Source organism: Mustela nigripes, chromosome 2 (assembly GCF_022355385.1).
Source record: "Mustela nigripes isolate SB6536 chromosome 2, MUSNIG.SB6536, whole genome shotgun sequence".
In the NCBI taxonomy this organism is placed as follows: domain Eukaryota; kingdom Metazoa; phylum Chordata; class Mammalia; order Carnivora; family Mustelidae; genus Mustela; species Mustela nigripes.
This window is the reverse complement of record NC_081558.1, coordinates 43,531,374-43,552,840: the sequence shown is the minus strand read 5'-3', so window position 1 is coordinate 43,552,840 and position 21,467 is coordinate 43,531,374. Positions and strand designations below refer to the sequence as shown.

The window sequence follows — 21,467 nt, the reverse complement described above, 5'->3', positions numbered from 1 at the left end:
ATCTCTACTGTTCTTAATTTAGCTTTTGTATTTTTCAGTTATAGGTTTCCAGTTGATTCTTTTTAATTGCAGTAGGGTTGACACACAATAGTATACTTGTTTCAGGTGCACAACATAGTGATTCCACAATTCAATGCTCAGCACAATAAATGAGTCACCAACTGTCACTGCACAATGTTATTACAATATTACTGACTATATCCTCTATTCTGTACTTTTTGTTTTCATGACTTACTGGTTTTATAACTGGAAGTTTGTACCTCTTAATCCTCTTCACCTATTTTGTCCATTTCTCTGTCTGCCTCCTCTTTGGTTTGTTCTCTGTATTTATGAGTCGGTTTCTGTTTGTTCCTTTGTTTTATTTTTTAGATTCCACACATAAGTGAAATCATATGGTATTTATTTTTCTCTAACAGATTTTTAATACATGCCATCTTCCTCCTGAAATTCACCATCTTGTCATTTTTAACATGTTAATCACAATTATTTAAAAACCCCTGTCTAGTAACTTTCATATTCCTATCAGCTGTGACTTATTGCTAATGTCAGATGTTCTGGGTTTTGATAATTTGGTCCTGGTTCCAGCTTTTCCTGATAAAATTTTACCGAATACCAGCATTATGCATTGAAATTTGTTTTATTCTTATTGCTATTGTTTCATATATATATAGTTATAGATATATATAGTTATATATAGTTATATGTAGTTTTATTGTTATATTTTTTTCCAAGAAGATTTCCTTTTTAAATCAGGCAACTAAAAAGAGCAGAGTCCAGTTGGGAATGGATACGAATGGAATCTGAATGTCAGTCAATTTTGTTCTGTTTTCATTACCAGGATAAAGTGCTCTAGGTGTCTCCACTCAAGCTCAAATTGTGTAGTAGGCTTCATTTTATCTGGCTAATTCTGAGTCCCAATTTTTGTCTTCCTTGCACTATGAGGCTACTAAAATTTCTGCTTGAGGCATTTTCTGCTTTCTATTTTTTCTTTTTCTTTTTTATTCCTAATTTGTAGTGCTTGGGAAGTGGCAAGTTTTTGGAGAAAAACACTGGGGAGTTCTGCTTTTCTTTTCTCCAGAATATTGTCCTTCATGTTGCAAACCCCTTGGTTACTGTCATAATTCCTTTGAACTGCTATTTTTATTTATTTTTAAAAGGTTTTAACAATATTTTTGGCTGATAATAGTCTCATAAAGCTGCTTCAACTAGTCAGGACAAAAGTTTCTCCAAATATTATTAATGTTTAATAACAGATTGTGTGTAGGGTTGAAAATATTTAGGCAATTTATCATTAGGATTTTAGATAATACCTTGAACAGTACAATAACTGATAACAGTTGGAGAAAGAATTGAGTATTATTTTCAACAGAAGTAGAAATCCTTAACATAAAAATAACTAATTGTTTATTTGATCTTTTATTCAAAACCACTCAATTGGTATCAAATCCTTACCTTCTTCCAGGTGTACACTAGTATGAATACTAAGCAAATGAAACAACACTGAACTGAGGAGCTATTAGAGGACTTCCATCATGAAGAGGCAAAAAAAAAAAAATCTCATTTACATTTTACCAGGAATATTCTAGTTTCTAGAAGGGAGGCATGATGGAATCAAGATAAATCATAAGGTTGTATGAGTGGGTTTCTCAACCACAACATTATCAACGTTTTGAGCCCGATAATTTTTCGTTGCCTTTCTGTATGGGTGGATTCAGAATAAGGTGAGGAGACTGCCCTGTGCATTCCAAGATACTTAGTGGCATCCTTGGCCTCTTCCCACTAGATGTCAGTAGATCCTTCAGTTGTGACAACAAACATTATCTCCACACATTGCCAAAGGTCCCCTTGGAGGCAAAATCAACTTGGTGAAGCACCTCAGTGCTGCAGAAACATACCAGGAAAGAGATAGTGGTGGATTAACTAAAGTTTTGTAAGTGCAGCGGTGAGAAGTAGTTAGATTATGTACATTTATTGATGCTGAGGGCCATCTGTTGGACAGTTGGAAATGGTGTTTGAAAGAAAGCAAGGAGTAAAAATGACTAAAAGGATTTGGCCTGGCTAATGTCACTACAGACTGTTATTAATATAAAGTGAGGGGAACCTGGGTGGCTCAGTTGGGTAAGCAGCTGCCTTCGGCTCAGGTCATGATCCTGGAGTCCTGGGATCGAGTCCCACATCCCAGATCCATGAGGAAGTCTGTTTCACCCTCTGACCTTCTCCCCTCTCATGTTCTCTCTTACTCATTCTCTCTGAAATAAATGAATAAGATCTTAAAAAAATATATAGAGGGAAAGACTGCAGTAGGAACAAGTTTTGGGAGTAAGAATTAGGAGGCCAATATTAGCATACAGTAAACTGGTAAGTGAAGATGATAAATTGGTGAGGGGATCTGGGGAATGAGGCAGGTATTTGAATGGAGTATATCATTTTGGAATTAGCTTGTGGATGGTATTTAACATGACGAAACTGAATAAGACACCGAATGAGAGGAAGTAGGTATGGCAGAGAACAAATTCAAGAAAAAAATCCCTGGCACACTCCAAATTTAGGAAATGGGTAAGATTAAAAGGAAACAGCAAAGTAAATAGAAAGGGAGTGACGTAAGATGTGGAAGGAAAAGGAAAACCTGCCACATGTAGTGTGCAGGCAGCCAAGTGGGGAATGTGTTTCAAGAAGGATGTGATCAATAGTCTGACAGGTTAAGTAAATGAAGATGGGGAACCAACTGCTGGATTTCACAACATGGAGGTTACTAGTCACCTTGTTAAGAGCATTGTTGATGAAACTGGAGGGGAAAAGCCTGGTCATGTTGATTCAAAAAGAAGTCGGCCAGAAGGGGTGGAAAAAGCAAGCTCACATAGAAAACTTTTGATGAGTTTTGATATAAAGGAGAATAGTCAACTATGGCAGTAGCTAGAAGGGAAGCAGGGTCAGAAAAGGTCTTTTATTAAATGATGAGAATAATAATATGAAAGTATTCTGGTGAGTATGGTGTGTTACACAAAATAAGAGAGAAGAAAGAGAGAGAGAGGTAGACTGAGACTGAGAGGCAGAGAGAGGAAATTGTCCCTAACATGAGATGGAATCATATCTAGAACACAAGTGGAAGACTTGAGTTCATGACCCGTTATCTACCAAACTGTGATTTGTTGATTTCTTGATAAATTTTGTCCAAGTAAGAAATAACTAAAGTTTGGCTTTTTGTAAGTGTTAGTAGAGAAGAATAGTATCAGTATAAAATATGATATATAATATCCTGATGAAGATAATTGATTAATCACAGTCTTTTTTTTTATTTTTTTACAAACATCTAAAAAGTGAAGCCAAAAGAAATTTTTCCGAAGTCCTAAATCCACCAAAACAGAGATCCAAAGGGGAGACAAAATTTGAGAAACTGGAATGAAATGAAATGATTTCTAACTGATCTACCATAAAGCCCAATCCTATGCTGGCTGTGAAGAAGGCCGAGAAGAAAATTCATTGAACATGTCAACTCCCCTTACAGACTTTATGAATAGGAAGCATTTTGGTCTCTGTATTGTTTTCTCATTTCAGTAGAAGATTAGCAAATTATTCTGAGAGAATACGAAATGGAGAGTCTCTGAACTGCTCCGTAGGAAGCATAGTTGAAGACGAGGGAATCTTAACTAAAATCAGGGAAATTAACAAACATGTATATAGTAAGGGCTGAGATCCATGTCTTTTAATGTCATTTAGTTCTGAGGGTGCTGGCTGCTGGGCCTTCGCTCTCTGGGCAGGAAAGTGGGGTGAGAAGTGGGAGGTGCTTTTCTTAGGGATCTGATAAACCTAAGAGAAAATCCTAACCATAGTGTGTTTACGTTTTCCAAGGATATATACTGGCCAGATCATCTTAGTGTGAAGTCCAGTATTAAATACTCGCCTCATACATACACTTGATCAGAGCTTTCTGTAAGATTTTTTAGTGCCCCATTCTTAAATATGAGCAGATAACTAAGATTCACAAAGTATCCTGGTATACCTCTTAATAAAGTGTAGGGATTAAAACAAAAAAAGAGAAGCAAGCAGTTGGGAATCACAGAGGTCATGCAGGAAAAATAAGCTAGATAAAAGAAAAGCTATGAGCAATATTTTCAGAGGGGGGGAGAGAATGCAAGGTATTATATAAAGAACAGTCAGAAAATAAAAGACACCTAGATATTTTTAAAAAAATAGCAAAGTAAAAAATTCCCAAAGGTAGAAACAAAAAGATATACAATAGATTCTAGGAGAGAGAAACAAAAATATATACAGTTTATATACACATGTACAAAAACTGTATCAGTACCTAAATATAGAAGTATATAAAATATAATAAACTACACACACAGAAGGGAAGCAGGGTCAGAAAAGGTCTTTTTTTTAAATGATGAGAATAATAATATGAAAGTATTCTGGTGAGTATGGTGTGTTACACAAAATAAGAGAGAAGAGAGAGAGAGAGAGGTAGACTGAGACTGAGAGGCAGAGAGAGGAAATTGTCCCTAACATGAGATGGAATCATATCACATACACACAAACTAAAGTTTAGGAAATCTAGTTTGTTTGTTTTTTTAAATATTTTATTTATTTATTTGACAGGCAGTGATCACACGTAGGCAGAGAGGCAGGCGGGGGGGGGGGGCAGGCTCCCTGCTGAGCAGAAAGCCCAATGTAGGGCTCCATCCCAGGACCCTGGATCATGACCCAGGCCGAAGGCAGAGGCTTTAACCCACTGAGCCACCTAGGTACTCCAGGAAATCTAGTTTTTTCAACAGTTTAGGAAATACAACATTTTCAGTAATAGGGATTATAGAGAAAGCAATGGAATGAATTATTAAATTACCCAGGAAGACATTCCAGGATAAAGTATGAGTTTTCAGGATGACAAAGTATACCAATTGCCCTGTATAAAGGCTGAAAATAGATTTACACCACAGCACATCATCAGGCAATTGTGGAACCCTGGGAAAAAACAACCAAGAGAGACAAGCAGACAGACAGAAACAATGTCATAAACAACAGATCAGAAATCAAGATGGTTTCAGCTTTCAGAGCACAGTAACATCTCCATATTGCTAAGAATAATGATTTCTAATCTAGAATTCTGTTTCCAACTAAGCTATCAATCAAATGTAAGCATAGAATAAATACATTTTCAAACATGAAAAATCTCTAAAACATTGCATTCCTCTTGAATTCTTTCTCAAAAATCTTTTGGAAGATGAAATTCTACCTTTTCAAGAAAGGCATGATGCTTAGACAGCTGGGCTCGTATACAGAAGGACAGGTTGATAGTGAAGGGGGACAACAGAGACAAAATTGAGGAATCAATTATCGTCAAGTCCACAGAAAATTAAGCAAACCAAGAAAATTGCAAACTCTAGGGAAAGCAAATAGAGGAAAATCAAAGCTAGTCTCTGAAATAAACTCTTAACAGAGATAGCAAAAAAACCCAAAAAACAAAAAACAAAAAAAACAAGGAAATCAGTGTGATGGATTCCTCCTCCAGCAAGCCAGAAATGGAGGGGTTTTTAATCTTTATGTTTTTTCTCTTTGCACATATACTTGCGTAAGGCTAAGGTGTTTTCTATTCTCTTAGTCAAGTGCAATCTTTATCTGCTCAGACATGTGTTTTACAGATTAAAATCTGCATGCAGCACTTGGTATATTCCAATACAGACAGAGTATAGTTTTTCATAATTTCAATTATGCATAAAGTAACCATGGCCAATATATCTGGCTTACCTGCAGGTACCATTACCCATTTATCTTTCACCTCAGTATTGAAATGATGTGGAACAAATATGAAAAGACTACCAAAACCCCAGAGTAAAAGAAATAAAGAACAGTCTAGAGAAAGTAATTGTCTAAACTGGAGTTGTCTAAATGAGAAAATATGTCTAAGTATCATGCAAGGTAACACTGAGAAATTCCCTAGCAAGTAATAATGTAAAATGTAAACACAGATCTTCTATATTAACAAGTAATCAAAACAGGGTCTGACATCTATTTAGAAAGAGCATGCACCATAGAATCTGCTTAATGAATTAGATATGCCAACTACTCAGTTTCAAAGCTGTTAATACATAATAGGCAGTGACTATTTATGGCATCATATTTATATCTCTTATAAACAGATAATGTTCACTCTGTCCTCCAACTGTAACTCTGTGCTGGGCCCTACTAAAACATCAGGCTGGAGAATTCTGTAGTTTTCTAGGAAATGGAATGAGGAAATTTTATTTTGCCTGGCTACAGGATCTAGCAAAAAGATGATGTTTTCTTCTGAACATTTATGTTGGAGGTGAGGGAAGACAAAATGGAAAAAAAAAAAAAAAGGCAAGAAGATGAGAAGCAGAGTAAATTGTATTCTTCTGATTCCTCTTCTCTGTTTCCCCACCGCCCTCCTCCACGCCCATCCCTCACTTGGGCTTGAAAGAATTTGCTAGCTGCTTCCTTGAGTATTCAGGATCCATAAGCTGAAAACAGAACTTGCTCCTGAGGGTCTTGTACATCCTACTGATACACATTATCCCTAAAAAATGGCACTAGAACATAAGTGACCTTCGTGCCAGTATAGAAATAGAAGGTTCAAGCAAGGGAGGAGTCTAACAGTTTCTTTTAGCATTAGAATGGATTCAAGGACATATTATTAAACTTCCAATTCCTAACCAAATACTCCGGGCACACATGCAGGCTGGAGAAGGAAACTGAAGACAAAAACATGGACAGTTCAAGACATGTTTTTACTGCAGGGACTAAACCTGCTGTTGGTTAAAGTTTTGTTTCATTAATCTTTAATGAAAAGAGAAAGTAGATACTAGTGGTGTAAGCCAACTGAAAGAAGCCAGATAACAAAGCATATATACTGTATGATGGCACTTGTATGAAATCAGTAACAGAAACAGAACAGTAACAGACAGTTAACAGTAACAGTAACAGAAACAGTAACAGAAAAGAATCCTAATAGTGGTTGCTTCTGTAAGTCAGGTGGGAGCAGGAATTGAGGGATGACAAAGGGCCACAAGGGAAAGTTCTACAGGCTGATGTTAATGTTCTATATTTGGTAGAGTTTAGGATACACAGGTATCCTACACAGGCATGCACTTGCCAAAATTCAGCAAACATTCACTTAAGATTTGTGTATTTCATACCTGTAAAGTTCACCTCAAATGGAAAAGAGTATAAACAGATACTGAATTCTAATAAATGAAAAGCTGAACTATTTAGGAAATGTACTAGTTTTTGCAAGATACTCTGTTTTTATTTCCACTGGACTTCAAATAATGTCATGTGAAACTGAAAGTGTCTCAGGCAGTTATTATTACATAAATTCAACTGGAAGATTAAAAAAAAAGGAAGGAAAAAAGTTCTGTCACTTACTAATACAAAATCCATGGTCAAGTCGTTTTAGCAATCTGTGCCTCAGTTTCCCTTTGTGTAAAAGAGATAATGATTATTTGCTTTACAGTGTTGTGAGGGATCACTGAGATGATGGACATAAAGCACCTACCACAGTGCCTGGAACAAATATTTACTTATTTGTTAATGGTGGTTAATAATAATAGTAATAAAGAATACAACACCAGTAATAATAAAAACAAAAACAAAAACAAAAAACAAACCAAAAAATAAAAAAAACCTCTTCAAGGTCTTATGCTACTCAATAATAGAGCTAGTTAATTTAATTCCAAAGTCTGTGCTCTTCATAACTTTGAGGAGTGGTGTATCCTCATCTGTCTGTCTTCCTCCACTTAGCTTGAAAGACTAGCAATATGGTCCCTATTTTTATTAAGAATAAACAAAACTCAACAAAACTTTGACCAGTTTAGGTTTAATTGTTCAATGAAAAATGTCTGGAACAATAAAAAACAAAAGGTGAAAACCTAAAATTCATTGATATCTTTCCTTTACACTATATATTATAAAATACATATTCAGAAAAAACAACTGTTTAACATACCTGAAAAGTTTATGGGAGTGGTGTGTGCTACATTTTTAAAAAGACTGTGGACTGAATTGTTACAAAGACCAAAATAACACTGATATTGTATTTGCTTAAATAAATGTTTTGGGGGTTTTCTTTGTTGTTGTTTATCTTCCTCCCTCCTGCCTTTCTTTCTTCGTCTCCCTCTCTCTCTCTCTCCTTCTTCTTTCCTTCCTTCCTTCTTTCCTTCCTTTTTTACTCGAAGGGACTATGGAATTCAAGTCTCAAGAGTTCACTCAGCATTATTTTCAGTATTAGTGAGGGAAAGAAAATTCCTGGCCAGTGTATGATTTCACTCTATATTTTTTCACCTGAAAAGCACTTCCACTCATAATTTTTAAATCAAAACTTCCTTTCTATAAAAATGCTTTAAACCATTCTTTGTAGAAAACTGGGGTGCGTGATTAAGCATTCTGAGGAAAATATTAGCAGTACTTGGAGACTACTCTGCAGTGGTGTTTTCAGCCACTAAAATATGACTGATGTATTCCAATGTGCCTTGTCATTTCTGTGAAATTGTACTTTTGGTTTACTCAATAAAGCTGAGCTTCTCAATAAAGCTGGGCTCAACACCTCAAATCCTTTAAACTGCCTTTTGAAGCCACAAAGCCTCCAATTATCTACCTATCTTGGTATTTCTCTTAGTAAATAGAGAACCATAATGGTGCACACCATCACTCTGTTGGAGAAAACGGATAGGCCACTCTCCATGCTGGTATAATAAAGACTTCTATCACAAAGAATAAACAACTAAATGAGCGGCAATAAACTTAATTTGCACATTAGATATGCTTTTCCAAGTTCCGACATTTCAGTTGAAAATAATGCTGAAGCAATGAGGCCTATAATTGAACATCCAAAACTTCTCCAGTGGGGAAACAAAAACAAATGTTGCCTGCAAACAAGATCATTTTTATAGCCTGCTGTTACTCTGCTTTTTAATAATTTTTCAAATGCCAGATCAAATCATTTCCCCTTTTACGTGATTTCCATGTACCTCTTAAGTGTATGTACACACTGTAATTTTATGCCAGTCCTCCAAAATGAAAACACCTAAACTCTCTTTTTGAATCCTTGTTTGTGCCTATGGAACATGTCCTCAGATTACTCTGGGCATCGTCCGAGGCTCCGGCAAGGCTGGCGCTAATTGCACTCCGAAACTCCCTGTTTGAATGGAAAATGGCTTTATCCTACTGCATGAGTGAAATAGAAATCTCTAACATACAGTGCAGATAACTTCAGAATCCTCTTAACGCAGATAAGCCATATCAGCTAAAAACTAAGCTGGAAAATATCTTACTCTTGTAACTATTATCTTTTTACATGTTATCTAACAACAACATTTCTTGCATGACTGGGGCTGATAAGTCAATTCAAAGAGAGATGATTGTTTCATCAGCTTTACTGAAATTTCTCATTTGCTCTTTACCACCTTATTACCAGTAAGGTCACTATATTCTGATTTTGGTGTGAGAAACAAAATTATATTTGACTCTGTAATGACAATCAGATGAACACCAGAGACTAGAAAATACGAACACATACACACACACACACACACACACACACACACACACACACATTAAATCATCTTAAACAACCAGATGACTATACTCTTAATAGCCAGGAAAATGGTTGAATCAGTGCATATTATTATAATTCTTTTTCAGATTAAAGCTTCAAATTTGTAGGTTGTAAAATAATAATTCTTCATCAGGAATAGTTTAAACATTCTTACTTGAAAGAGAATTAGTGATAGGAGTCCAGTTAAGAGGATATGCTAATGACAGACTGATCTTGGGCCTGTATTTACACAGCAATCCCACAGTTTAATAAAAAATCATAGAGTACATATCAATAAAAAATAAAAAATTCTAAAGATGCTTTTATTTGTAATGTCCACATTTTTTGTTTATGTGGTTATTTTTAAATGTATGTTTTTATGTTACTCTATATGTATTTCTGTTTAACATGGTTCTTGTTAATGGCAAAGAAGCATAGAGATCCCCCTTAAAATGGAACGTGGGTATTTCATGAAGATTAAAAATAACAAACACAATTTCCTTCTCATTATTAGATATAAATGAGTGAAAATTACTTGATATTCATGCATACTGATATATGCCCTGTTTGCATATGTAAATGATTCTCTTCTTTGTGCTGAAAATATTGGAACAGTGAGTTCTCTTCATGAAGTCTGTAGGATTTTCATGTACTTCACAATTGATCCTCCTTGCAGAGTAAGGAGTTCTCTATGTATTATAAATACATAACTACAAACCCTAAAATATGGAAAGTGAAAATATTTTAGAAGTTTATTATTTTCCTTTGATGCTCTTTATTGCAAAGTATCCTAAGCTTAATCCCAGAGAAATAGAAATCCTTCATATTTTAGAGCAAGGAAGTCAGAACAGAGATTATCTAAGAACTAAAGAGTGTAGGATAAAATCATCTCACTCAATCAATAATTATTTATTGAACACATACAGTTCCCAGGACTGTTCTAGGATTTGTGACATTTCTGCCTTCTTTATGCTTCCTTCTAGAAGAAGGGAAAGAAGGAGAAAAAAACCATAGACATGACAAATAAGTGAAGTATATAGTATGTCAGAAAATGAAAAATCCTACCAAGGAAGGAAGAGTGGTAAAGATTAAGGCGACCAGGAATGCAGATTAGAATAATTTTGTTCCAATAGCCCCAGTAAAGAACACTAGAAATAAATAAAACTGCATGGAGTTTTTGTGTTTTACTTTGTTTCATTTTGTTTTAAACCAAGCAATCTTATTTATTTCGTCCCTTGTATAGAGAGTTGATTGTGTGTTTTATGGACTATCCCAAATTACAGATGAACTTGTTTCTATCCAAAGAACTGGGAACCTATCTAGAAAAAAAACATGTCTGTGTTAGAAAGCTGAAATATCCAACTGCCACCTTGAGAAATAAGCACAGTCCAGCTTCTCCAGTTACATATTTATGTGAGTCCTCTTTTTTTCTTTTCACCCATTTTTTGCTAGAGGACATCATCATGATGCCAAATGTTTGAAACATTTGAGGAAGAGAAAGTAGTCATTGCAGTCCAATATATAGAGTAGCTTTTATCACTGGAATGTAGGTGATGAAAGGAAGCCCATTACTGTATTTTAGCAGTTAAACCAATGGTCCACCAAATGGATCACCAGTATTCTGCAGAAACTTCCACTGAGAAACTACATTTCCAGCATCAGTACCTGTGATCCTTTATATTTGTTTTAATTCTCTTTAGATTTCTCCATTCTTGGAAAAATTAACCGTGATGCTGTCTTTCGCTATGTTTTAACCTTCTTCATATTTTAAAATGAATGGCTACCACCTGCACCTTCTTAATTTGAAATGAGGGAATAAATCTTTATTTTTTTTTCTCTTAATGTTGTTTTTCAGTATATGGGTAGTACCAAACATTTGCTGGAGAGATATCCTATCATTAGATATAGCTACAGCACATTCCTTGAAATGTTAAGTCCATCTCTGTCTTAAAAATCTGATGACAGTACAATCTTAAGGAAGTAAAGTTTTTCCAAATGTGTCACACTGATAAGATTTTGACACAAGTTACATCAATCACATTTCCCCTGAGTGTTTCAGACAATTGTCAGCAGGCATAACATAATATGTTTAAGACAATGTTGGCAAAAATATCTTCCAGGGATAAAGGTGGGTATTTTTTTTTTCCTTGAGATATTTTAAAGAGTAGTTGAAGTGTAGTAGCTAATTACTTTTTATTTAATATATTTATTTTTAATAGAAATGATGATAAAGCACTGATTGATGAATTTAATTATTTGGGCTTAATTAGCTGTTCAAACTACTTTATCAAGACAGTCATTTTAATCATCCAGGAGGCAATGAAATGATAAAAGTGACATGTCTTCCAGTAAACATACTAGTTTTATGAGCTGAGATTCAACAAAGTAAAATAGCAAAGATGGGGAATAGATACTTGAATACTAATTATGTCCCTTGGTGATAGATGGAGGTACATTTGTACTGATAGTAGCTTAAAAGTATGAAGAATAGAGTATGCAGTTCTATCATCATAAATTATTTGAGCTTATAGGTTTACCATGATGTTTATAATAATGACTTACACAGACACAGATATTTTAATTTTTTTCTCTTTGAAAGAAACTACTCATTAAAGTGTATGCAAGAGGGTCTGCATCTCATGAGCTATGCACCTAGAGTTATATAAATAAATGAACTGGTTATGAATTTGGCAACCTTATATCCATGGTAAAAATTTCATACAAAATGAGAGTTTCTAAAGGAAACTTAACCAAGAAAAATATTATCATCCGATTTTATCAAAATGTCCATAGCTTCCTACATTAAGGCATTTGTGAAAATTCAAATGTTTTAGGTGCCGGTTTTAATTCTGTCTAATTACCCACTGACAGCATTTCAACTGCTGAAGTATTCACATCTGCCGTGGTATCCCACTGGCAGAGCAAACATACTATTAATGAATATGGGAACACAATTCTTAAATAAATTGTGAAATCAAATATTTCACATATACAACATGATACAAGTTTCACACAATGACAGAGGTTGTGATAGGTACACATATCTCCAATGTTCATCAAGCACAAATGAAGATAATAAAATACCTTTTACGACTAGGCTGCCAGTGTTCTTTGCAACGCCAAACTGATTTGTAGCTACGCAAGTATATGATCCGGCATCTGACCTAGTAACGTTATATATCTTGAGGCTGCCATCCTCTGAGAGAAACACTCTAAAAAGAAAATACATAATTAACAGAAGTAGGCTCTTAAAATAAGCCTTAACCATCTATATTCATTTTAAAACATTACGAAGACCATAACCATACTCATTTCCTTTTATCCTATCCTTGACTGTGAGCTATCTCTGAATCCCCATAGTAGAATAAATGATGTTTGCTCTTATTCTGACACAGTATTGATAATTATCATATTACCACTTGAATTATCATTGTTGATTTTGAAGCCCATTAAAAATAAAATGGATGCTTGATGCTACAATGCCCATTTGCTTGATTAATAACAAATGTAACTATCCACTATGCATTTTGAAAAGTCAACTCTGGTGAAAATTGAACTTGGCATTAGAGAAATGCAAGCTAATTTTCATGATGATTAGTCGTAGCTTTAGGAACCTGCCCTTATTTAACACTTTCAGCCATCAAACAACAGCGTTCTCAATGACAATATCTGCCAGAGCTAGGGAATTGAAGGAACCATCTATATAGTTTTATAGCCAAAGGGCCCAGGCTTATCCTTTTACCCATAAAAAGGGTAAAAGCATAAAGATAATGAATCCTTCATTAATCAGACTGAATTAAACTGTCCTAAAATACATGCAATCACTTAGCACATAATGAAAGGATAGGTGTTTAAGAAATTCTAATCTTTCATAAAATGATTCTTAACTTTTCTCTAGAACTCAGAAGTAATCAAAAGCAAATATCACACCACGGCTATAATCAGGGAAAGCCCAAGATTGGTTTCTTGACAAAATCACTATTCAGTGTTTTAATAAGGAGAAAAAAAAAAGGAAAAATTAAAGCATGTGTCCAATTTTATGTCTTATAAATGTAATTAGCAACTTTCTAAAAACACGACTCTTAAAACACTAGTAGGTAGTCAGGGTTGTACAAAAATAAGTGATGAAAACTAATTTGTCACAACAATAATTTTAAAGGAAAGAAAGATATAACAATTACCATGTATGTCATATCCATTAACAATACTAAACAGTATTTGTTTCATTGCAAATAATATCATTGTGCCTAATATGTGTATCACACAAAATGTAGCTAATATAATTAATTACCTAGTTTGAAACCAAGAGAATATCAGCCAACTACAATTTGTATGAAGCTAGCTTCTGATACTGAGTTTACTATTAGTGATGTGTTCCACATTCTGTCAAGTGTGAAGCTGGGGCCACATCTGAGTTTAGAATGCTCCATGACTTATAATGAGATTTTTGTTTAAACCATTATCTTGGAGTATTTCCCCAAAACAGACATTTGATCTCTCATTTATTTTCTGAAATGTCTAGATTTCTTGGTTGCAATTTACATGAACATTGAATAATACTGTTAATGACACAGTAGTAGTAAAGCTATTCTAATATGCAACAAACTGCTGGCCAAATATAATTCTGTATCTGATTTAATTAGAAGAGATCAATGTGAGAAGCATCTCAGTGTATCATATTTAGAATTTAGAATATCATCTCTAGAATTTAGGAAAAATCAGGAATTTTCAGGAACACAGAAATGTTAAATTTTGGCCAGTAAGACAATTTAAGTGATATAAATTATATATCTGCTGATATCTAAAGGCCACCAGACAAACATCTCAGCTAGAAATGCCAGTGTTGATATGTTATATAATTTTTCAATTAGCTTTCAGAAAAGAACAATTCATATAAAAAGTGGTTTAATATTACTACCCTTCTCAGGCTCATGGTATATGTTCGACAACCTTAATGTTTGTTAAATTGAATTGAAATTGTCATCATTGAAATTGATTATTTCTGTTGAAATCTTCATCAGCCAACCGGTATTTCTCATGTGCCCAGCACTGTTTAAAATACCGAGAATGCAGACCAAGAAAAATTACAATCCGTCCAAGAGTAAATAGCTAATAAGTATTAGAGAATGAATTGAAAGTTACGTATCTCTATATTATCTCTATATTATCTCTAGCACTCATCCTCTTTCCAGAACTATCTATAGTTACTTGCTGTAGACTAATTCTACATGTTTATTTTGATGTTCAAAAAGTTCCTGTTGAGTCATCATTAGATGCCCTTAGAAGAGTCATCAGTGTTTGCTTCTCAAAATGTGGTCTCATCCCAGACCTACAGAATCAAACTTTGCATTTTAACAAATATCCAGTGATCAGGATGAACAATAAGATTTGAGAAGCACTGATCAATTAATTATAAGTTCAACTTTGGTCTGTAAAGATCATTTTTATTTCTAAGCAAGAATGTATACTTTTTCATAAGATCAATATGCAAAAATAGATAAAAGATTAAAAAGGTTAGATTCAAATATTTTATGAAAATAACCAAAATAGTAATCAAATTGATTCATCACTTATTAAAAACATGATTAAAAAAATAATTCTCCACAGCAACCTAGGATATAGAAAACCAGAGATTTAACTATAAAAAATTTAACTATATAAAAATTTTATAACATGGTAAATAGTATATTTCAAATTACCATCTAATTTTTTAAATTAGTAAGAGATGGTAAAATATAGTAAGAAAACTTACTCTATGATAACATAGATGGAATCAAACCACATAATCATAGCCCTAATTTTATGCAGAATAATTATACAAAAAATAGTTTAAAAAAGTGAGAATTTCAAGTTCTGTCACATATTAAAATATGGCTTAGCAGAAATGATTTAAAAAAAAAGAAATGATTAAAATAAAAGAAGGAAAGAAAGAAAGAAAGAAAAAGAAAGAAAGAACAACCAACTAAAATCAAACTGTACTAAACAGTGAAAGCACCTATAAAAATTAGCTGAAACATTTTAATTCATGGTTTTGTTAATATTCACAGAGAAATATAAGGACTGGCTTTTTTTTATTCTTCTTTTGGAATATTCTAAAAGGTAGTTTAAAATGGTATCTGGAGGAATAGAAAGGACATACTAATGAAATATATTAAAATATTCTATCTTGATTTCATGTAAGCTTCTTTGGTGTTTAAAACAAAACACAGCCACAAGCACTGATAAGCTTGACTATCAAAAAATTTGAGAAAACATTCTGGTAAAAAAAATAAAGATTTTTGTGAATAATTAGTAAAGAGAATATAGTTATAGAGACAGAAGCATAAGGCAATCAAGTGATTACATAAAATATATATTTATATGAATACTAGGACCTAATGCAGACATTATACTACTCATAGACAATAAAAGCCTAAATAAAAAATGTGAGCATCATTTAATGTGGTATGGTTTCTAAAAATTCAAAAGCAATTTAGAAACAGAATAGAAAGCACAGAAATAAACCTGTGATTATAGGTCAAGTAATCCATGCCAAAGGAGGCAAGAAGATTGGGAAAACTGGAGAGCTATATGCAGAAGAATGAAAATGGACTACTTTCTTACAAAAACTCAAAATGGATTAACAACCCAAATGTGAGACTTGAAACTATAAAACTCCTAGAAGAAAATATATGCAGTAATTTCTATGACTCTAGTCATAGGAACGTTTTTTGCTATATGTCCCCTGGTAAGGGAAACAAAAGCAAAATTAGACTCTTGACCATACCAAAATAAAAAGCTTTTGCAAGGCAAAGGAAACCATCAACAAAATGACAGGTTAACCTACTGAATGGGAGAAGATATTTGCAAGTGATATAATCTGGTAAGTGGTTAATACAAATATTTATAAGGAACTTACACAAATCAACACCAAAAAACCCCAAATAATCCTGTTTAAAAGTGGACAAAGGACCTGACTAGACATTTTTCCAAAGAAGACATACAAACAGCCAACAGGAACATGAAAAGATGCTCAATATCACTAATCAACAGGGAAATGCAAATCAAAACCACAATGAGATATGACCTCACACCTGTCAGAATGGCTAAAATGAAAAAGATAAGAAATGACGAGTGTTCGTGAGGATGTGGAGAGAAAGGAACCCTCATACAATATTGTTGGGAATGAAAACTGGTGCAGCCACTGTGGAAAACAGTATGGAGGTTCCTCAAAAAATTAAAAATAGAATTATTATATGATCCAGTAACTCTGCCACTAGGTATTTATCCAAGAAAACAAACACACAAGCGCAAAAAGATACGCAACCATATATTTATTGCAGCATTACTTCCAACAGCCAAGACAGAAAAGGAACCCGTGTCCACATCTAAGGGGGTGTGGTATATATGCAATGGAATATTACTTGGGGAAAAAAGATCCTGCCATTTGCAACAATAGGAATGGATCCACAGAATATAATACTGAGTGAACTATTCAGAGGAAGCCAGATATCATTGATTTCAGTCATATGTGGAATGTAAGAAACAAAAGAAAGAAAGAAAGAAAGAAACAAACAAACAAACAAAAAAAGAGTCTTAAATACAGAGAACAAACTGGTGGTCACCAGAGGGGAGGCAGGGGCTGGGGGGAGTGGGCTAAATAGATAAAGGGAATTGAAAAGAACATTTAATAGCAATTGAAATATATAAATGGAAATGGAGCAATGCTAATACTTTCTTCCTTCTAAACTTACTCAGCAAATACTTATTAGTATCTACTGAGTTCTAGGCAGGATGTTAGATGTTATAATAGAAATAAGAGTAACAGGGTGTTAATTACCAAGAACACACTTCTCTATGAATAAACTCAGTGGTCAAAATCCAAGGAGGTTATTACTACAGGTCGACTCTACACAGGCCCTCTACTAATTGTATAATAAATGTCAACTCAGTGAATCCTTAAGTAAAACCCCTGGGCTTACTATTGGTATCATCCCCAATTTCCTGATGGGGAAACTGAAACAAGGGAAGAAGCAGGAGTGTACTCAAGTTACTCACTAGGTAGTACGGGGCCCAGATTCCAACTTGTCTTTCTCTTTGCATCAGGAAACAACTATCTGGGCAAATCACTTTCACTTCAAGTTTCCAAAGCATAGTTTACCAACAGTATAGTTACTAAGAACACAAACTTGAGCAGTTTATTCATTTTACATATGCATTCCTTTGTACAGAATAACCTTTAATATTGGAGACTCTACTCTCACCTTCAGAAAGTCCACGTGCACATTTTCTCAGGGTTCTAAACTGTTGTGACACCTTAAAGGCACGTTTGATATTCTCTACTATGTGAGAGTTTAACCCTAAACATGCAGCAATAATGATGGCAAGACCGATACTAACAATTATTTTTCTTCTTTTCCATGCCATCCTATGCAATAGGGTATTATTAGCAGAGTTATTAGCAAACATGGAGTTTCAGGTCAAACTGCTTTGCCTGTTACTGAATCTGAGCCCTAACATTTAATATTTGTAACCACTGGGCCAAGTTACTCAACATGCCAAGTCCTCAGTTTCTCCTTTGTACCATGTGGATAGGGATATTACTTGTGTCAGAGAGTCATGAGGAGTGAGTGACATAAACTATTTAAAATGCTTAGTTTAGCAGTAGGCCTGACTGCTAGTTAGCAGTCAATAGGTAGGTTCTAAATGAACCAGCTTCTCATTCTGCCAAAGAATATAGGCACTTCTCTACCTCCATGAACAATGAAAACATTGTTTTTTGTCACATTCCATTTTGAAAAAAGAGAACTGAAAGATATATGTCAGGCTCTTTGAAAGGGACCTAATGCAGGGAGACTCTTCCCAGCACTAAGTTTCACTGCCTGAGACCCTTTACTGAATTCATGCACCCTCCCAATTGTGTTATTTGTCAAGTTACTCTTCCTGCCCACAATGTTCTCATTTTTATTTTGGGAAGGAATACAGAGTTGTTATGATAATTGAATTAATGAAATGTTAGTGATTAATCTCATGCTTACTCTTCATTGGCTTTTGCTCTCCTCCATGACTCAGAGTGGGATTTTTGATTCTCATTTTGGCTCTGACTCATGCCTGATGTCTGAAAACTCTTTTGTCTGATTGGATTCAGCAGTACTATCATGGTTTTAGGTTTTTTTTTTTTTTTTTAGGTTGTAACTATCATGGTTATTAGTCCTGGACTGTGTTGGGCTTGGTGTCACTGGATTCTGAAACTCACCTTTCAGGATTTGTATATTTCTTCTTAACACTTCCAATGTAATCAATTCACAATTAAGCGATAAACACCCTTCCTCCCCAGTCTCTATTCTCAAATATTCACTTAATTAGTATGTTTCAACTGTTTGCACTATTGAATAGAAAAATTTCCCCCAAATTACCAAAGCTTAGTACTCTAGATGATTAAATCACAAATTAAGGCATTTGCATTTAAAATATTCTGTAAAAATTAGAATTTAAAGACATTACATGTGTAGATGTATCATGACCATTCAACATTTGAAAAATTAAAGCTGGCATTTGTAATGTACTACGCTATTCGTCTAATTGCATTGTGGGCTTTAGATAGGTAGAAACTCAGTAGCTCAACCTGTGTCTGACAGTTAGGTGACACTGGTACATTTTATGGTGGCATTAGAAAATAGAACATGTGGAAAACTGAACCACCAACACATGTAAGAATTTCAAGGTTAACTGATAAGTTGAAGGAACACTATATTAAGTGATTGAACACCCAACATTTCAGTCTACCTACTGTCAGGGAATGTTAGGAGCATAAACAGAAAACAAAAGTAATAGTCTACCCATTTGCCTCATTTCATACCTGTTGCCTTCTACTTGATGTGTTATTATGAATGAAATACCAGGAAGATGGACTACCAATGAAATGAACTTGTGGGACTCTTTCATCTGAAATGCATGTCAAATTTCGTGTCATTCTGAGGAACTACAGAAAGACTAATGTGGAATGTTTTTTCCTGTGTTGCGTGTGATAAGCTATCTATTATAAACCTCTTAAATATAATAGAGATTATAATTCACATCTAGTTATGACTACAGTGAATCTAATATATATCCAATCTTTGGTTAACCTACATACAGAAAACAAATCTGTATACATAGATCCCACATGAATAAAAAATGATGAAGGCTCTATTTTAATTTGTTTGATATTAACCATAGCCCAACACCAAGTTTGAGGATGCAGAAGATTAGCAATAGCTAAATTTCTTAAACTACAAGAAATTAGGACATTGGGCAATTATAATTTCTTATTGCTGAAACTAGAGCAATACTGCTATTTTTATAGTTAGATTATTAACTGGAGTATTGCTTCCAGTTCTGTCTAAAGATAATACTGTAGACCATGAAATTTTAATTGACGGTCTAATTTTACTGATATCTAGAAAATGTAAAATAGATTGGATTAAAATGAGTTAGATATGAAGTAGAAAAGTGTGTATAAATTTCGACTCGACACAATTTAGGTTTTAAGTAAAATGTCCCACTGGAATTCATTTTAGATCAAATATTGATATTACGTTTTAATAATTTTAGCACCCGATTATCATAGCTAAGGTGTGATAGGTATGCCGATTTCATTGCCACTTAATAAACTACCTCTTAAAAACTCCTTATTTTAACAAGCTACAAAAAATGACTGACATGATCTACAAACAAGTAAATATCAAAGCTAGCTCATTTAAATCAAAGTAAAGGTTCTCATTCTCCTCTTTTTAAGGCAATAACTTTAAATGACTCCACTGGTAATTATACACAGGAAATAGCTCACTCCTCTGGCCAAGGGAAATTTAAAGATGTAATCAATGGATTAATGCAACCCTATTTTATCATTCTTTAAAAGACCATCCAAGCAGTAAAAATAAAGCAAGAATGAGATCACATACACACGAGAAAGAGATGAAGATAGAACAAAAATGAAGTCCTATCTTAAGAGATGACTGCATGGGTGATAGAAAATAAAATCTAGTCTCTCTACCAAGTGATGTAGATCATTTTCAATACAGCACAACACACAATCTGCAGTCAGCTCTAAATGAGAGGAAACACAGGCTCTTCCCCAGTACCTAGCAGAGGATTTGCCCTCCAATCTGCTTACCTGAATCCCACCCATCTTCCCAAGCCTACTCTGGATTCCCATTGTTAAAGGCCCACCTTAGGTATTCCCTCAGGTTCTCTCAGTACCACTGGCTGTCAGAGGTCCAGATAACACAGCCCCATCATAAACTAGCAGCCAGCATATAAGTCCCTTTTTCTTTCTTTCCAAAGACTGTTCCCACATAGCTTCTGTCTAGAGATAGTCTGTGTGGCTGACTAATGCCAACCTACCAGCTGTGTGTTTCTGTTCTTTTTTTTTTTTTAATTATTTTTATTAGCATAGAAAGTATTATTTGCCCTGGGGTCTGTTCTTAAAATGAGTCCATAGCCCATGCAATAAAAGATGATCCTATATTGTTGCCTCTGTGTACCTGCCTTAGCAGTTCCCCAGGGAACCTGGCTAAAATATGCAGCTTCTTGACCACAAACTGCAGTAGTTTCTCTTCCTTTTTCTCCACATATTAAAGATGAGTAATTTTCTGCACAGCAATAAACTGATATGCAAGGAGGTTTAGTACTTTACTTAACCACAGCCAGGATGCAGGTCTTCTGATCCTGAGTCGGTCCCTTTTTTTAAGTTTTTTTTTTTTTTTTTTTTTTTTTTTTTTTTTTAAGAGCAGTTTTAGCTTTGCAGTAAAATCAAGAGAAAGGTACGGATTTCCCATGCATAGCTTCTCACGTTATCACCATTCCCACTGATAGTCCATTTTTTACAACTGAGGAATCCATATTGGCACATCATAATCATCATACTCACCCAGAGTCCATAGTTTACCTTTGGACT

At 34.4% G+C, this 21,467-nt stretch overlaps 1 protein-coding gene across 1 annotated transcript in view; it reads right to left on the bottom strand.

The window, feature by feature from the left end:
- Positions 1–21,467, bottom strand: part of LOC132011506 (contactin-6-like) — a 302,333-nt gene that overhangs the window by 36,657 nt on the left and 244,209 nt on the right. The window contains 1 exon segment of the mRNA XM_059390186.1: positions 12,635–12,762. Coding sequence (XP_059246169.1) covers positions 12,635–12,762 — 128 coding nt within the window.